Source organism: Protopterus annectens, chromosome 13.part0 (genome assembly GCF_019279795.1).
Source record: "Protopterus annectens isolate FY-2018-M chromosome 13.part0, PAN1.0, whole genome shotgun sequence".
NCBI classification, from domain to species: domain Eukaryota; kingdom Metazoa; phylum Chordata; order Ceratodontiformes; family Protopteridae; genus Protopterus; species Protopterus annectens.
This window is the reverse complement of record NC_056747.1, coordinates 183,891,731-183,911,845: the sequence shown is the minus strand read 5'-3', so window position 1 is coordinate 183,911,845 and position 20,115 is coordinate 183,891,731. Positions and strand designations below refer to the sequence as shown.

General features: G+C 43.6%; 1 protein-coding gene across 1 annotated transcript in view; it reads right to left on the bottom strand.

The window, feature by feature from the left end:
- IFI30 (IFI30 lysosomal thiol reductase) overlaps nucleotides 1–20,115 on the bottom strand; it is a 169,866-nt gene that overhangs the window by 37,449 nt on the left and 112,302 nt on the right. Inside the window, exon 4 of the mRNA XM_044090760.1 lies at nucleotides 17,691–17,786. Coding sequence (XP_043946695.1) covers nucleotides 17,691–17,786 — 96 coding nt within the window. The remainder of the gene's footprint in view (nucleotides 1–17,690; nucleotides 17,787–20,115) is intronic.

The following is a 20,115-nucleotide window of genomic DNA, read 5'->3' as shown; positions in this document are numbered from 1 at the left end:
CCTCAGAACTGTAACTTTAGGTTTAGTGTTTGCTGCACCACAACATTTTATAAGCAGCTTGATGATCTGCTATAGTCACAAATGGGGCTTAAAGCAGAAAGCATTACTCACTGACAAGCTATAATGGATGACAAGGGGAAGGAGTTGAAGGAATGATCTGTCTGATTAAATATCAAGCTTCATCTTTTGAAAATAGATGCTGTATCCAAAACTTCTAATGAAGTTAAAGGAGAAATGTTAAACAGGGTGCAATAGGTGCAGGAATGAATGCAAATTTAAAGTGAAAAGTATGCTAAGTGAAAGCACACAGACAGCAATGAATTGATGTCCAAGTTTGGGGAGAGTGAAAGACTTGCTTCATACATGAAGGTGCATGGGAGAGTGTTGACTGCAGAAACTCTTACAGGTAAATTTTTCATTGTCGCAATTTTTCAGATATTTGTTTAGGGCAACTTATGACTTGACCTTTCATAAAGGAATCTTGCCGCTTTCACCATTTTTACTGTCCTTCAGCTAGCTTCCCTGTAAAGTTCCTCCTCCACCTCACCATCCTTTCTTTTTCACCTCTTGTATGTCTGTCTTCAACCTTAATTGCTATCCTCACATTCCTAAGTAGCCACATTAGCCATGCTGACATTCTCCTCTTTGTGCCTTTTTGACTCTCTCAAAGTCTTGTCCAAAGCCCTTGCTACTTCATGCATGCGCCACTGCCATAGCTTGTTTACTCTCTCAATTTGCTCCAAGTCTCCTGTCTCATCTCTGACTCCCTCACCCAGCTCAGCATATTCCACTCTTGTAAAATCCCACACATTCATCTTTGTCTCTGCATTTTTAATCTTTACCCCATTCAAAACTACACAATATGATGTTGTTTACTGGTGCTTTGACCTCAGTATATCTGATCCCCTCTGCCTTGTTCCACACCCAATCCAGAAGTCTATCATTCCTAGTAATGCCCAGCATCAGCCATTTCTGCCCATCACATTCCTAGATTAACCCTCACCTTAACATCTACAATCCCCTCTGTTTCAGTCAAGATCCAGTACAGAACCCTTAGCCTTTCTGGTAATGTCATACACAAGTTGGCTGAACTTGTCAATGTCTTAGACCTCAATCAACTCTCACACCTTCTTTATAATTCAAGAACCATTAATCAATTTTTATATCCGATAAACATCTCGGATCTGAAGACAAACATTTCCTCACAACTTATAAACCTAACAAAACCCCAGGCCTAAGCCTTTACTCCTGTTCCCTTCCTTTAACTATCAAAACTGCTACTAACCTGCACTCCTTCAAATCTCTATAAAAGAATACTTCAACAAAGTGTGGACTTGCTCCTGTATGAGCCCAGGCTGAGGTACTCTTATACCTTTTTCTATCTCTACTCGCTCTATCCCCACTACTAACTAACCCTGCCCTCCCTTCCTCTACACATACTCCCCTGAGGTCAAACTCATGCCTTTTCCACATCTATTCCTACTATTCCCTCTATCACACCCCAACCTTCTTTACTCATACAATCCTATGCCTTCACCAATATAACCTGGTACCATATTTCACGCTCATCATAATAATTATTAATATTCTAGAGGTCAACTATTATGTAAATAATGCTGCATCTTCCTATTATCAGGCTTTCCACATAATTTATGCTCAAACATTATGACTTTATTATATCTCTTGAGTTTTATTCTGACAAACTAATGTGCAGTTTTTCAAATTTTGTGCTTGAATGTTATACCTTTACTATGTCTGTTTAATTTGTCAGAGTGAGAACTTGTGTTTTTTTGCCTGAACGTTATGATTTTATGTCGGTCTGTTTTTTAACTCTGTTAACCATATGTATCTTGAGATTTTCTCCCTGGACCTCCACTGAAAATGGGTACCTCATGACCCAGTCAGACTTTCCTGGTAAACACATGTCAAATAAATAAAATAAATAAATAAAGCTACTTCATAATAATCATTAAGATGGAGTTAGGAGTTAGCATAATGGTTAAGGTGTTTACCTCACAGGCACAAGGTACAGGGTTTGATTGTCACTCTTGATTACTTACTAGCTAGTGGCTAGGCATATAACAGTCTGCATATTGATTGCCTAGCATCTGCCTATGTACTGCTATTAAACTCTCACAGCAAAAGCCTGTAGGATCTCTCACACTTGAAAAATCATCACTCTCCCAGTCTCTATCTCTCTTTCTCTCTATCTTCTATCCCTGAATGCATAAAGCATTTGTAACACTGCCTCTGCTAAAGGTAACCACATTGCAGCAGATAAAAAAAATGAACCAAATGACATACAATTTAGAAGCAAGTTAATATTACATTTCAAACAAACCTATGCATGCAACTGGTTTGGAGACCACGAGTAACAGCCTCTATCGCTCTCACCCAACTTACCTCTACCCCTCTCATGCTAATTCATCTGACAGAACTATTACTTACAAAGTTATCAGGCATATATAGTAAAATGCAGCTACATGTTGTACGCATACCTTTTCATAAAAATAGAAACCTAATGAGTCATCATGGCAAAGGTCAGCAAAGCTACAACTCACTGTATTGCAGAGATCATACTCTGTTTACTCCCCCCACCTTTCCAAAACTCCATTTCAGATGACCTGTGACTCAAAGAGTCAATAAGAAGCCCCCTCCCAAAAAAACTACACTGTAATTATATCACAGAGTGTCATATAGGTTCATAGGTAGGTACTAGGCTATCGGCCCGAGGGCCTACGTAAGCCTAGCCAACAAGGTTCCCTGGCTTACGTCACCCAAGAAAGTTACTTTCCTGTGCCACTGTCGAGCAAAGACACAGAAGTGATCCCCGGGGTGTATTTCCTATTTCCCATCCACTCAGTTTAGTGAGTTTAGCTATAATTCCCGAATGGGGGATGGTGTTGAAAGCCTTGGCGAGGTCAAGACAGGCTGTGTGAACCACCTTACCCTCATCTACGGCTTTGGTGACTGCCTCAAAGAAGTGCATCAGGTTCAGGAGGCATGATCTGCCTTTCACAAGCCCGAACTTGGCGGGATCCAGAGTTTGCAGGTTATCAATGTCTTTGTTTAGGAGTTCCATGATGATATGTTCCATGGCCTTGCAGACCAGGCTTGTCCGGCTAATAGGGCGATAGTTCCCAGGATCAGTGGTGGCTCCCCCTTTGTGGAGTGGGATAACTGTTGCTGTACGTCATTCAGTGGGCACAAAGCCTGATGTGAGGCTATGATTGAACATGGTGCTTAGGTGGGGAGCCAGTTTGTTCTGAAGTTCGTGTAAAATGCAGCCTGGGATGTTGTCCAGTCCCATGGATGCTGTGTTTTTGGCTTTAGAGAGTGCAGCTTTTACCTGCGTAGTTGTGATATTACAAGGACTCTGCATTCTTCCTGTATGGACATGGGCCCTTTAGGGGGTGAGGGGTGGGTAAAGTTAGCATTGAACCTATCTGCCAGGATGTTAGCAATATCAGTTGGTTCTGTAATTTTCATGCTGTTGTGCTTTAACTCTGAGCAGATCTGGGTGTTGCCATTGAGATTCTTGACATAGCTATAGAATGCTTTGTGGTTGTCCTTAGAATCAGTGGTGATTTTGTTTTCACAGCTAGCTTTGGAGGATCTTATAAGGGATCTCAGCTTCTTACTGAGGCTGACCAGGGAACTCCTCCACTCATGGGATTTTACTTTCTTTTGCAACAATTTCTTCCTTTTGTTGTACAGTTTGTTTATGGCAGGGGACCACTAGATTGGCTTCCTTTTTTTGGAGGATAGCGTTTTGGTTCTGTTTGGGATAGCATGATCCATGCACTCATGTAAGTGCTTACAGACTGCATTTGTGTAGGATTCAGCAGTCGTAACTGTATTGTCCATCTGCATGGGTGTCATGAAGTTCACCACTTCTGTCTTAAGAAGCATGAAGTTGGCTTTGGAGAAATCTTTTACTGTGGTTTCATTAATGGGGGGTGGGGGCAGGATGTGGATATCAAGGGTGATTAGCTTATGGTCGGATCGGACCGACGAGGAGTTGACTTCAGGTGTGGAACAGCGTTCACTCATGTTGGTAATGACTAGGTCTAGGATATTGTTGCCCTGGTGGGGGTGTGGATAAGTTGATCCAGGGCATTGAAGTTTATGAATTCCAGAAAGCGTTGTGTGAAGGAGTTGGTACATGAGTAGTCTTCCCAGTTAATGGTGGGGTAGTTGAAATCGCCGATTATTAGGGTGTTTGGTTGAACCCTAATATTTTCCAGTACATCAAGAAAAGAGGAGTGGGAATCCTGGGACATGGTGGGGGATCTGTAGCAAGCTACAATTTGGATTGCAGTTTTGCCAAGAGTAAGTTGCACTGGGATAACCTCGGATGCATTATGCAAGTGTTTACCTTCTCCTCTTGAATGTCAAGTTCAGTCTTGGTTGGAGAAAGCTTTACCTCCAGCCTGGAGGTGTGGATATCCTTAATGAATATGGACACACCTCCACTTTTGGTGTTCCTGTCCAGGTTACATGGCTGAAATGTGTGGTATGAGTTATAGCCTGGTAGTGCAGGGGTGCTCTCTGGAGCCTTGAACAAGGTCTCAGTCACTGCACAGATATCGCTGTTCTCTATTTTAAGGAGTGCCTCGAGTGAGTGCATTTTGAGATTTAGACTTCTAGCATTGAGTAGCATTATCCTCAGTTTTTGCTTGCCTGTCCCTGTTACGGTGGTGAATTTGTCATTTGAACCTTGTCTAAAAAAGGCACTATAGGGGCGGCAAGAGCCTTAGCCAGATCCAGAATCCCAGGAGTGACAGATGCAGGCCATCTCTGGCAAAGCATTGTGGTCTGTCGACCATGTCATCCCAAGCAGACAGATGCTGGATTCCCTTAGAATGACACCAGAAGCTTATCCAATTGTTGAAGTCAATCATTTTGTCCTTGTACTGCGGTATCACTCTGGGTGATGACAGAATGCTACTCAGGGCTAGGGTCATACCTGCCTGGGCTACAAGATCAGAGAGCTCTTCCATGTCTCTTTTCATGTAGTCCAGGGAGGTACGTCTCAGGTCGTTCACACCAACATGGACAATGGCAGAGTCATATTTGTACTTATTGTGGAGTGACCTGAGCGCGTGGGTTATGTGGCAGATCATGGCACCTGACAGGCAGCTGACAGTAACCTTCTCCTTGTTTAGCCTGTTGAGTGGGACATCAGTGTGCCCGACGAGTCACCTAAGACTAGTGTGTTGGATACGTTGTTTTGCCTTATTGGTTGTGGTTGAGTGGCACACTGATTGTGTGGGCTATGTGTCATTTGGGTTGTGTTGGGGGGAGGAAATTGCTTGCGTTTCTGCTTTGGTCTCTGTTGCTTGGGCAGATTATTATTGAGAGCCCCCACGAATGTTTTTGTGTTTCTATGTGTGGATTTTGGTGGTGTAGATTTAGTGAGACTATGTGATAAGTGTGGTGTGGAGCAAGTGTTTACCTTCTCCTCTTGAATGTCAAGTTCAGTCTTGGTTGGAGAAAGCTTTACCTCCAGTTTGGCTAGATAAGTGCATCTCTCACAGGTTGTAGTGTTGGGTGGTAGGAGGAGAGGGTTATCTGTGTACATGAGGCAATTTCTACATTGCCCCAATATGATGAGCAAGTTTGCTTTAGTTATGATACAGATATCTTATACAAATATGTCCTAGCCATAAACTAGAAAACACTATTGTATGGTCCACATGCTATACAAAAAAATACAGCAACACTACTACAAAGTCTGTATATATATATATATATATATATATATATATATATATATATATATATACACACACACATAAATATATATATTTATATTATGTGTGTATGTAATTAGAAGTTATGTACTCACCATAACGTTCCATCTGAGTAGGTGTATTCATTTGTCTGCAACCTGTGGGTTATGGATCCGATATCGGATCCGAACCGGCATGGTTTACCAGCTATGGATCCAAGCTCTCAGCTCCTCCCCTCACCCATAATGCCCTGCTCTACCCTCATGACCTCAGATCGAGTTTGCCAACAGCAAAAACACCCTGAAAAGGGTAACACATAATATGCAGGAAACTGAAAGGCCAGGGGGATAGGAGGGCGGGATGGTTGCAGACAAATGAATACACCTACTCAGATGGAACGTTATGGTGAGTACATAACTTCTAAATCTGAAGTAGGAGATTCATTTGTCTGCAACCTGTGGGACAGAGTCCCCAGCTACCTGAATCTTGGGCGGCCATCATGGAAGGATATTCCGGAGCACCGCGGAGCCAAATGATGCTCTACCCCTAGATGCAAGATCCAACTTATAGTGGGAAATAAAAGTATGAGATGAAGCCCACGTGGCTGCTGCACAAATATCATCTAGAGGAATCCTAGCCTTAAAGGCTGCCGAGGTAGATACTGACCGGGTTGAATGGGCGTGTACACCCTCCGGTGCGGGCCTTCCTGAAGCTTGATAAGCCAATAAGATGCACTGTGAAATCCAGTGAGACGGAGAAACTTTAGAAATTGGCTTGCCCAAATTAAATTTAGCAAAGGAAATAAACAACTGGTCGGATTGCCTATGACCAGCCGTTCTGTTTAGATAAAATCTAAGTTGCCTGTGAACATCTAAGGAGTGAAGCTTGTATTCACCTTTGTTCTCATATTTAGGAAAGAAAACAGGGAGGTTAATGGACTGATTAATGTTTGTTTCAGAAGCTACTTTAGGAAGAAAGGACGGGTTGGTCCCGAGGTAAACACGGTCCGGATGAAATACCAAGTAAGGAGGTTTAGCTGATAATGCTTGGAGCTCTGAAACTCTCTTGGCCGATGTAATGGCTACTAAAAAGGCTGTCTTGAAAGACAAGAATTTGAGATCCACTGTAGCCGCTGGTTGAAGGCGGTCAAGGCCTGGAGAACTAAGGAGAGGTCCCAAGGAGGAACCGCTTGTTTTACAGGGGGCCTGAGAAGGAAAGTACCTTTAAGGAAAATTTTACACAACTTGGCTGACATGAGTGGATTAGAGTCATGGCCAACGTGATAATGAGAAATTGCCGCCAGTTGTACTTTGACTGTGGAACTGCTGGCACCATCGTTAAAAAGAGTGGTTAGAAAGTCAAGCACTAAAGGGAGAGGAACCGTGAAGGGATTCAGGCCTTGCCGCTCCGCCCACAAAGAAAACCGTTTCCACTTGCTGCGTAGACTTTCCTAGTGGACGGTTTATGAGCTGCCACCAGGATTGCCTTAACAGGTGACGAAATACCGGGAGTCCTGATCAAGAGTGGAACTGGAGCAGCCAAGCGGTCAGCTTCAGGTTGTCCAGGTTCGGAGGAGGTATGCAGGATGGGTGGGATATCAGATCCGAATGGGATCTAGAATCCAAGGAGGATTCACCGAGTGAGACCTTAGAAGGGGAACCAGATCTGTCGAGGCCAAACGGAGCAATGAGAATCATTCTGCAACCCACCCGAGAGGCTTTCTGAAGAACTTGGAGCATCAGAGGCAAGGGTGGATAAGCGTACAGAAGACCGGGTGGCCAAGCATGCACCAGAGCGTCTCTTGGAGAACCTCCTGGAGGGGGTATCAGAGCGAAAAAACTGTCGCACTTGGTGTTTGAGGGAGAGGCAAAAAGATCGCATGAAGGAGTTCCCCACCATGCGAATATGCGTTCCGCTACTTGAAAATTGAGAGACCACTCGTAAGGGGTCAGAATGGTGCGACTGAGCTTGTCCGCCAGGATGTTGGACCGACCCGGAATGTGTGTTGCTATTAGAAAGCAGTTGGTGGAGATTGCCCATTCCCAAACTCTCATGGCTTCTCGACAAAGGGGGTAAGACCTTGTTCCCCCTTGCTTGTTGATGTACCAGACAACAGACATGTTGTCCGATTGAATCGCAATTGTTCCCAAGGGAAGAAAGTCCTGAAGTGCTAGCAATGCTAAGAGCACTGCTCTCATCTCTAGAACGTTGATATGCAGTAAGGTCTCTGTATCGTTCCACATGCCTTGGACGGTCCGGCCCGCAAAATGCCCCCCCCCACCCGAGGCAGGAGGCGTCCGTGGTCACCGTGGCGAGAGGGGGAGAAGCACAAAATGGGCAGCCTCCGTGGAGATCTGGGGAGTGAAGCCACCACAGGAGGGACCGCTTGCAAGCCTTGCTGATCGCAATGGGATGATGCATAGGGAGAGCAAGGTATGACCATTGTACTAAGAGAGTCCACTGGAGGATGCGCATATTGAGCCTGGCAAGAGGAAGAAGTGCTATAGCAGACGCCGTGGACCCTAGAGCCCTCAGGACCAACTCCGCCGGAACAGAACTTGAGTGGAGAATGGCCCACACCTGGAGCTGCAGATTTTGAACTCTGTCCACAGTGAGGAAGGCTCTTAAACTCCTTGTGTCTAACCTGGCCCCTATAAAATCTAAGAGCTGTGTGGGCGCCAGGTTTGATTTCTTTGTATTTATTGTAATGCCCAGAAAGGGAGCAAGATGGAGAAAGGAGTCTCGCGCCAATAATAGTAGATGCCTTGTTGGGGCGGTAAGAAGCCAGTCGTCCAGGTAGGGAAGACCTGCACCCCTGAAGCCTCAGGTGGGCCGCTACCACTGCTAATACTTTGGTGAACACCCTGGGGGCTGTGGTGAGACCAAAGGGAAGGACCCGGAACTGGTAGTGACTGGCTCCCAGCCGAAGCAGAGGAACCTCCTGGAGCGCCTGTCCATCAGGATGTGGTAGTACGCATCTTTGAGGTCTATAGAGCACATCCAGTGATTTTCTCCCAGAAGGGGAAGAATAGATTGCAGAGTGACCATTCGGAATTTTTCCTTGGGGACTGCCAGATTCAAGAGAGAAAGGTCTAGAATTGGTCTTAGTTCCCCCGTCTTCTTTGGCGCTAAAAAGAACCTGGAGTAGAACCCTGATCCGATCTGGTCTGGGGGGGCGGGCTGGATGGCTCTTTTCTTTAGCAGATGGCCAATTTCTGCCAAAGCGGCCTCCCGTTGACCGGGTGGAACGTCTGGAAGGGACTTCAACTTTGGTAAGTGAAGAAAAGGGATGCGGTATCCTCTGGATATGATTTGGAGAACCCAGCGGTCTGATGTTATGGACTCCCATGCCGCTAGGTGCCCGGAACGTCCCCCGACTGCCTCCAGAGTGGGGCAACCCCTCAGGGTTGCTGCGCGGGCCGTTCAGAGAAAGGTTCTCTGGACCCGAAGTTCCTGGGAGCCCCTCTGCCTCTAGGGCGGCGTCCTCCCTGTCCTCCTCTGCCACGGAAGGACTGGTTGTCCGGAGCAGGCTGGGATTGCTGCGACTTCCGGAACCACATCTTCTTCTGACCCTTTTGGTTCCTAGAGTAGGGCCTCTGGGGTGCAGAGAAGCGGATTCCGACGGCAGACAGCGTCTTCCCGTCCTTCTCGCTCTGGGTCAAGGTTTCGCGAACGGTTTTGCCAAAGAGGGCAGAACCATTAAAGGGGGCGTTCGCAAACAACGCTTTGAAGGGCTCAGAAAAATTGCAGTGACGGAGCCAGGCCTGACATCTAGTGACTAGGCCTGCCCCTGCGGCTCTAGCGGCGCCTTCCGTAGCATGGGAGAGTAGCCGCATAGAGGTATTAGTAACTGATCTAAGAGTGGCCATGCGGGTGGAGTGCAGCATCCTGTCCTCCTCCGACATGGACTCTGGGGGAGATGCAGCGTATTCTTTAATGAGATCTCGCTGCATCCTAATGACGTGTGCCAGGTAGTTCAGCGCCCTTACCGAGAAGGTCGCTGAACTAAACATCCGCTTCCCCAAGCGGTCCATCATCCGAGACTCCTTGCTCGTGGATGGACTGAGGACTCTCCTGAGCAAGTTCCCCTTGGTGGCCGCCGTCAACATGGCATCTACCGGAGGCCCCTTACTCCAATGGGCACGGTCGGACGGTGGGCTGAGGATCCTATCGGGCCTCTTAGGGATTGGCTCCACGGTGTCCGGTTCCTTCCACGCCCTGGTGGTAATGAGGTCCACCAGGGGTTCGGCAGGAGGGACACCCAAGAGGTAGACGGGCCCGCTTCAAATGCCTCCAAGAACACGGACTCGTCCGAGGAAGACTTGGGGGCAGACCACCCCCCCCTTATACGGAGCATTTCCATGATGTCCCCAAATGAGACATCCTCTGGGGGTGACCGTGGGGAGCCTTCCCCTTCCTCCAAGTCTGTGTCTTCCGTGAGAGACTCGGGGGAGTCAATGTGCCTCCTTTTGCACGTATGCTTGCGAGGAACATCCTCTGGGGGGCTGTCAGAGGACTCCTCGCAAGCAGCAACCTGTTCCATTGGAGCAGCTTGGGGCACAGAAGCGGGCTGTCCCAAGGGCCGGATGGTGGAAGCCTGACCCAGTGCAGAGGGAGCGCGGGACGGAGCCGAAACAAGTGCCGGGGGTCCGCAGACCCTCAACAGGGCCCTCTCCACTACATCAAATGCCGAAGGAGAGCCAACCTCGACCAAAGGATCCGACAATCGGCTCCCCCTCGGATCCGAAGAGTGGATCGGAGCCGGCGCCGAAGCGCTCGGATCCGAAGGGACAGTGCGCTCCGACACAGACGGTGCCGAAGGAGCACTGATCCCCCCGGATCCGAGGCTCGGATCCAGGCTCCGAGAGGTCGGATCCGATGCACTCGAGGGCAGGGTCGGATCCGAAGTACAAAGTACCCCCGGCTCCGAAGCTGCTCGGCTCCAGCTGCTCCGAGCCCGGGTAGCGGGTCGGAGAAGGAGCAATCGGTTTGAAAAAGGGTGTTGAGCTCCCCAGAGGGGAGGCAAGAGCACTCTATCTGCATCTGGGCCTGGATAAACCTTCTCATCATCCGGTCCAGATCAGCATCAAAGGCTATCGTAGATCTCGGCGAGGCTACCGAGGTAGGCCTGGAGTGCCTCCTCGATAGCCTCGGCGGAGATCGGGTCTCCTCCTCCTCAGGTCCCGGTGAAAACACACTGGAGACCGGGCCGAGAAGGAGGAGACCGAGCCGACAATGGAGCCGACGGAGCCGGGAGAAGCCCGCTTGGCTGGCGGGGCGAAACAGAGGTCTCGGCCCGCCGCTTATGGTGCTTCTCCCTCCGGTCCTTTTCTAGCATCCCTCTCCTCCAACCAGAAGCGGGAGGTTGAGTCCCAGGAGGAGGAGGGGCGCCGCAGAAGGAATAACTGTGGGTGCAGTTACTCCCGAAGGAGCGGAGGTCGGAGCCGAGTCCGGCGGTAAAAGGCCCGCCAAAACAAGCTTGTACCTCCGCTCCTTCAATGCCCTGGGGTTGAACCCTGCACAAATGGAACATCCAGATGTGAGGTGTTCAACCCCCAGGCATTTAACACACCGAGTGTGGCCATCAGCTGGGGAAAGCTTATGGCCACACTCGGAGCATTTAGAAAAAATAGATTTGGGTTGCTCTGACATCCCAATCTATAACAGTAGTTACTAAAACTAAAAAGTAACTAAAGAACACAAAAACACTCACAGGCCCAACACACACACTACGCTAACAGCGAGGGGAGGGATATAACTTTTAGATTAAACTCTAAAAAAAGTAAATATACCAAAGGGGAAACCTACACTTTCACACAAAAAACCAATAAAATCTCTTAAATTTTGCAATTTAAACACTGAAAACTAGCACTTAGCTTGAGAGCTTGAGAAACAATCCGGTCACCATGCGCGGCAAACGAGATCTGAGGTCATGAGGGTAGAGCAGGGCATTATGGGTGAGGGGAGGAGCTGAGAGCTTGGATCCATAGCTGGTAAACCATGCCGGTTCGGATCCGATATCGGATCCATAACCCACAGGTTGCAGACAAATGAATCTCCTACTTCAGATCAAATGTTAAACAAATAAACATATATATATATATATATATATATATATATATATATATATATATATATATATATACATATATATATACACACACACACACATATATGTATATATATACATATATTATACACACACACACACACATATATATATATATATATATATATATATATATATACATATATTATACACACACACACATATATACACACACACACACATATAAATATATATATAATTTTTTCTTCATCTTTTCTTTAATTTATACTCTGTACATACAGGTCTTAGCCATACACTGTAAAACATTTGTGTCATTTCCCTGCCTTGAACATACACTGTACAATTTTATCATACACGGTAAAATGCTTGTATTATTCCCCTATCTTGAGTCTGCAGTTCTACAATGTTTGCTTCCTTTAAGATTTGTACAAACTTTTTTATGAGTGTCTTAGTCATATAATATAAAATGATTTTTGTGTTGTTCCCCATGCACTGAATATGCAATTCTTCTTCTTTCAGCTTTTTCCTGGTTAGAGGTCGCCACAGCAGATCATCTGTCCGCTCATGATTGGCAGTGGAGTTTTTCTGGTGTCAAGTTGCCAGCCCGGCACCCAACCTTCCATGGAAGGCACACACACACACACACACACACACACACACACACACACACACACACACACACACACACACACACACACACACACACACACATGCCTAGGGACAATTTAGAGTGTCCAATCCACCTACAGCATGTCTTTGGGATGTGGGAGGAAACTGGAGCACCCAGAGGAAACCCACGCGACCACAGGGAGGACATGCAGACTCCGCACAGAAGGCAACCCAGCTGAGAATTGAACCAGAGAACCTCTTGTTGTGAGGCGGCAACGCTAACTGCTGCACCACCGCGACCGCCCAATATGCAATTCTACAATGTTTGTCTCAATTAAGAGGTATATGTGCTTTGTCATTACTTGTGTTGCATGAAGATGTTGATTTTACTGTTTACAGCAGCCATTGTGCGCTTTTGGGCCTAGGCTGTGACTGAAAAGGGTCCCTGGACCAGTCCCCACCCACAGTTACTAAACAAAGTCAAGAGGATACACAGTGGAGTGCAGACAATAAGAAGTGAATGGGAAACAAAGAGACATTACAATAAACAAAGATAAGTGTGAAGGCTTGTGTGGAGGAACTTAGGATACTGCAATTTGTGACAAGCATTTTTATTTCTGTGGATTTGGAAACTATAAATGGAAATTAAGTTAGAGCTAACTGAAAGAGTGGTTCAGTGTTAAGCTAGGCATTAAGTATGGAGACATTTCAATTTTAGCTAAAGCATTCCTAGTTTTATTTTTTGCATACAACACATAGTTTTACATCAATCACATTTTGCTTTCTACATACTTTTTGTGCCAGTACCTAATGACTATAAAGCCTCCTCATACAAGATGGGAGTGTCATCCAGGAAGCCATAAGGGTTGCTTTATTCCAGTCATCTGCAACCATCAGCTTTCACTACAGCCAAGTTACCCACGGAGTGGCTTGACAATGGCACACCACAGGGTGTTCTGATTGCTAGCATGTAGTCCCACAGGAGGTGGGGGGGTCCAATATCATCAGTGAACACTTCAACAGTCTCTATGCCCAATGAATAGCTTCGAATGTTCCTTGCTACAACCAGCCTCCAAACCAACTGACTGGTCCACAGTGAACCTCTTATTCACTCAGATGGATGAGTGTTTTTTTTAAACCCTAACCCCATCCCAGGTGGTGACATCAGCACCACATCACAGTGGGGTATCCAATGTTCTCTGATGACATGTGGCCTCCTGACAGCTACAATCACGACTTAGGATACCAAGCTGATGACGTCTTGCTCAATGGCCTCCAGCAAGCCTTTACTTGATAAATGGGAACCCCCCCCCCCGAAGTGGGCCATCCAGCACTTGCTGCTTACTCTGACACTCCCCAGCTCTTCCAACACCCAATACCTACTCTAAAGTAGGTTGTCTGGTTGTAATCAAGGCTTTTAATCCATGTAAGCCACAGGGACAGGGGATGTCCACCACATTTTTAAGGGAGGTGAATGCACATGTTGTTTATTGTATTGCTGAAATCAGAATTAAATCCAGTGAAGCAAAGTAAGATATTTAATTCAATGAGTGAAGGTGGGTTTCGATATGGTGAACCCATTGGTGTTTTATTTATTTACTTACTTTTCTTAGTGAAAAATGTTAACAAGTTGATAAAGATGCTACAATGTACATGTGAGACTCACTGGTAAATAGTGGAAGACTGGTATATTTAAATGATTGTATATGAGTGACAGTGAAGGCTGGATGAAAGAACTGAGGGTAAATATTAAGATATGGTAAGTGGCAACACAGAAGGGAGAGACAGAGAGGATGTTGGAAAGAGCTTTATGAAAAACAGAGGTTTGAAATATTTGTTTTATTCATGGAATTAGACATCCAGAGAAGAAAAGAATAAGTAAAAACAAATGATAAATGGATAGAGTAAGTCAATGTCATTTAACTTACCTTAAAACTGCCAAATGCAGTGAAACAAGAACAAAATATGCACCAGTATTTCTTTATTAGACAAACTGGCTGATCTTTCAAAAGCAAACAGTCCATTCCCACCTATTTTTTTTTTGAGATACTAGACAAACTAAGAATGCCTTCTGACCTAACCTATATTCCAACACAAACAGCAAGATGTACTTATTGTAGTTCACATGACTGTTCATATCATAAAGATACTATTGCACATCTGTTTTTTGAATGTGCCTTTATTTTTGGACACTAATTACTATCACACAGAAAATGGATGGAATATAACTGCATATGAAAATGTGAAATATGGGGTACAGGATATAAACAGGAGCTATTCCTATGGTGCCTACAAAGTGCTGGTTAGGGTTTTATGGTGGCAAACACAAAAAGCAAGTTGTCTGCTCAGTATTAAACAACTGTCTTTCTATTCACAACTTGGTTTATAAACTTTTGAGGCCATCCAATGAATAACTGACTATAAACATAGGAAAAAACATACATCTTGATGACTGTAAAAACAATTAGCAGGAGTGACGTATTTGTTGTATTAACTTATTGGCTGAGGGTCTTCACTTTTTCCCTTAAGTGACTTGTTTTTTGATGGTATGCTTTTCTCTTTCATGTTGATTTTATATTAAGCAGGAATTGTTTTGATTTTATTTTAATGTAGGTCATACTACCCACACTACAGATACTGCAATATAAAATATTGTCCAGTTGTGCTCCAGGCCACCTTGGTTATTCCTCCTATGGTTTTTGTATCTGCTTTGCTTATTGCGTACTGTCAGAATACATACTTTTTCTACTTCTCTAACATTTCCATTTAAGTTTAAAGTTATGATCGCTGAGATATACCATTTCAACCAAGAACTAAGCACTGCTGTCTTTTCTGGGTTAAGATGGAGGCTTCTCCAGGGACAGAACTGATTTGTTTGCCAGATTTCTACTATCCTTTTCCAGTCCAAAGCTCTTCTGCCTTGTCCACTGCTGCAGAAAGTCATACTCCCAAACCTTCTCTTCCTAAGCAAGCTGGCTGCCAGCACAGATATGATACCTCTGAACCCCCTCTTTTGGCATTCCTCTATCACCACCGTGGCCTTGCTTCATGTCACTTCAGCTGTCTCCACCAAGAGGTCATTCAATCCTATATGCACCATGACATGCACGCACCCTTCTCCTTAATTACCATCCTGTTCATCTCCTTCCATGTTCTGATAAGTCTAAGCTCGGAGAACAATTTCACTGAAATATGTTCTCTCTTTTCTCATCATACCCTTGGTGATAAGAGTCTCCAGTCAACAAAATCCTCATTTCTGTCTTCACACAGGTTCTCATCCCCTTCACTTCCTGTCCCATACAACAACAACCACTCCTATCTGCCACCGTATTCCTTAACTTTCACTATCCCAGTCTTTGTCACTGTTGGTGATGGCAGCCTCCCTTCCCTGTGGTACATCTGATCCCTTCCATCTTTCCTTTGTCTTCCTATAAGACCTCTCCATCACTTTGTACCTTTTGCCCTTTGCCTCACCCATCTATTGGAATATTCTCTCTGCCCACATCCTTCTTGTTTTCTTGTATGTAGCCTGCTGCATGGCCACAGCTGGCTCTATCTGCCCTTCTTTTTTCATTGCTGTCTGCATCAGCATTTCCTTCTCCTCCTCCTTTGCTGAATGTTTCTCCCATTTTCTCTCCTTCACCCTGCTCTCTGCTAACCCCACTGCCTGTTTCCTTCTGTCAACCTCTGCCCATGCCTTTCTGCATTCTGCCTTTCCTCCCCCTACCTTTTCTCTTACTATCCAGTCAATGGCCTCCTGCTACATCCTCCTCTTTAGCGTCTCTCTCTGTTTGCTCACCTAAATAACCAATTGCCATCTCTAGCTTACCGATTCTCACATGAAGGTTACTCCATTCTGGTACAGATCCCACATCTCCTGCCACTTGAGGACACCCACAGCAGACCAGCTGCCCCACATCTTCAGCATCTCACAACTCATTCGTCCACTCCTCTTGTGCAGGCTAAACCACGCCTTGCACGCTTTACCATTCTTGCACCCCTCATTTTCCCATTTCCTATTCTATCGTATTTTAATTATTTATATATGCATTTTTAACCGTATTATGTTTTTTTGCTTCAGACTGAATCCCTTACCTGCCAAGTAGATGACAGACAAGGGATAAATAAAAATGTAACTAAGTGTCATTTAACTTACCTTAAAACTGCCAAATGCAGTGAAACGAACAAAATATGCACCAGTAGTTCTTTATAATCAGAGAGATTCACCAATCTTTCAAAAGCAAACAGTCCATTCCCACCTAGTTTTTTTGAGATACTAGACAAAGAATGCCTTCTGTCTTAACCTAACCCCAAAAGTAAAAAAAAAAAAAAAAAAAAAAAAATATATATACAAGTCTAAAAGGCTTGAATAATACGTGCTTTATCTTTTCATATGCTATACACTGTCCATCAGGAAATTAACCTGCAAAAAATGTAAACAAATGTATAATGAACTCTTTTGTAAAGATGCTAGAATCTGAACTGCAAACCAGAAATTACAAATCGACAAACTAAAGTAAAAAACGATTAGTTCTTAATATATGCTTGAGTCAGTAGTTACAGAAAAGCACATAATAATCCTAAAATAATATGCCTTTAAATATATTTTCACATGTTGTACCTCAGTTGCAAGTCAGTAATGAAATCTACAGTCTATAGATCTAATTTACTACTAAAATCAGTTAATCTATGAGATACCTGAAAACAACTGCACATCAGTAGTATAAAGTAGCTGTAAACTGTTCACATAGCATCATTTTCTTAATATGCATAGAGTTCAAAAGACAACAAATATATCTTAATAAAAGAAAAACAGACAAAAAACCCTATCTCATTTGAAGATGACGTTCATCAAGGCAGCTCCAAGCTTCTTCCCTTCTCTGCTCTAATTTCATTCTTAAGAATGTGCCCAATACCCACCAAGCCTGGAGAACATATACCCTATTTTACATACCACACAAACAGCACAAAGAATGAAATCACAATAATTAAAGCCTTAAAAACAGAAATGTTCTCACATTTAGAAAAAAAATTTAAATAAGTATGCCTATATTTAAAAAAAAAGATGCAAAAGAGAGCCACAAAGACACATGCATCATGCAAGTCCGTACATCCCCTAAATGCATCAGCTTGTGTATGCTCCAGAAAGAATCCTTCAATATTATGCCTCAAAAAAAAAGTTTAGACCCACTGAGTTTTCTTCAAAGAAAAAAAAAAAAAAAAAAAAAGAGTATTTACTGTAGCGTTCGTGCAGTAAAAATAAAACGAACACATACCAGTGGTGCAGATTTGAGGACATCCACAGAACTCTCCATGCAGTAGATCACATTGGCATAAGCGCTGGCATCCTTCAAATAATACATTATGCAAGTCTGAAAAAAACATGGATAAACAAAACTATTACATTTCAACAGGTGAGGGTTTTGAAAGCATACTTGTCAGTAATAGCTAACCATTAACCTATAGTCTCTTGCACTCCACTAGTGGAATCTTATCTATTCTGCACACTCCTCCCCCCAATATTTTGGGCATACTCCTTTCCAGACATTTTTTCACATGCCCATCACTTAAGGGCTCCTCTACAGGTGGTTGAACAGGAATTCCTTGAGCACCAGTAGCCAACAGGGGAAAAAATACACAGTGTTGATCTTGGGAGTGTGAGGAGTTTGCACCCCACATTGGGGTGGGGATCCTGTGCAAAATACCCTTAAAGTTGATTTTCCTTACTTTCTGTGTTTGGGCATTATTTTCCAAAATTTCAGCATGTCATTTCTGGGAAAGTTGGAGTTTCATAGCAGAACGTTTTTTAAGAGAACATAAATACTTATCTGTAAGGCTACAGAAACATTACCCTATACTATTATTTCCAGTAAACACCAAGAAAATTCTACATACAAGTCTTCCATAATGGAGTTTGACATAAACAGTATATGAAGCAGACTTTTCAGACATCTGCGAGTCAGATGTGTTAAGTGCTGCTACTGCAAATAAGTACCCCACTCTGTCTTTTTTTAAGAATGTTTATTGGTTGTTTCACATAATCATAACAGAATATCATTAAATAACTTTTTTTAGTTTTTATTAAATAAGCAAAGAGAATATAAAATTACAACAATTTTTGTATCAAATCAACAACAAAACATTTATTAAAACTATTTACATATTTACAGATATGCCTGAAATCAATTTTGTATTTTTGCAATAGCTTCCCATTTTTTAAGTTATGATTTCTTGAAGTTTATAATGATGCTGGAGATGTATCATTGTTTAAATTTCATTTTCTTCAGTAGATGTTAAACTTTAAACCATGGATTAGGATCAATAGTTTTCTGGGATGTTATTTTTTTTTTTTCATTTCTATCTCTTTATATTAATTATGCTGTCCAGAAATTGTAGAAATTCTTAAGAGTGAGGAGATGAGTTGTTCTTCCAATTCTTTGTAACAGTCTTTCTTGCAACAGCTAGAATAGTCTATATTATATAACACTGATCGGTTTTAATATTTGAAGGTAAAGGTACATTAAACAAAACCACATTTCCTGTAATGGAAAACTGTATGACCACAGAACTTGCAGAAAATATCTAATTCTTTCCCACCATGAAGGTGGTTTCACCGAGGTGCTAGATTATAACATTCGGAATCCTGTTGTAGTTTTGGAGTTTGTTAAGTTGGAAGTGTTGGAGGTGTTGTTGCAACTTTACCAATAATGTTTCAGTTTTATATGTTTATATATTACATGTCCCCTGTTAGTTTTTAACTCCAAATAACATCTGCTACACACCATTCTATTATCCACTCTCTATGTTTTAATGATTCTGGAATTATGAATTAAATATCAAACTGTTACCTTCATCTACCACTTATTTCTTCAAACCAAGGAAGAACACACAGCTGAAGTGCAGAAAAAAAAAAAAAACAACCAAGAACTGCACTTCGCCAACGGGCTACGGTACTCAGACCACATTAAACATGCAAAAACACAACCTCCAATATAAAATGTGGCGCAGGCTGGTATGAGCCTAGCACTGAACAGCATTTTACTTTCTCCAAAGATGATGCCACAATATGAACAAAAGATGACTGACTAATAATTGGCTTAGTTTCTAGTGTCATTCTAAGGGGTGTAATATTTGTCAGCATGGAAGGAGATGGTCAGCGGACCTGCTTTACCAGGGGTGGTCTGCACCTCTACCCTCTAGGCTTTTGAATATTACCTAAAACATTGTTTTCCCCAAGCAATGCCAAGCCGAAAGTACTTCCGACATAGAAAATCAAAACAAGGAAAATCTAAAGTTATTACTGCTCAATGCTAGGAGTCTAAACAAAAAACTCCACTTCCTAGAAGCTCTCTTAACCATAGAGAATGCGGATGTCTGTGCAGTCATAGAGACGTAGTTTAAAGCTGCGGACAGCACACTTACAATGCAAGGTTATAATGCCTTCCACACATTTAGACCAGCTACTACACAGACAGGGACTAAAGGTGGAGGTGTCTTGATTTAGATCAAAAATAAATATACCTCAAGACTGGTCAAATTGGACAATGTACTTGAGCTACTCCATGTTTAAATCACCATAGGCAACATCCAATACCACTTCCTTGCAAGCTACAGGTCCCCCCTCTATATGACACCAAATGAACAGGCACAGAGATTATTGGATTTTGTAAACATGAACTCCCTGAACCAGACTGTCAATAC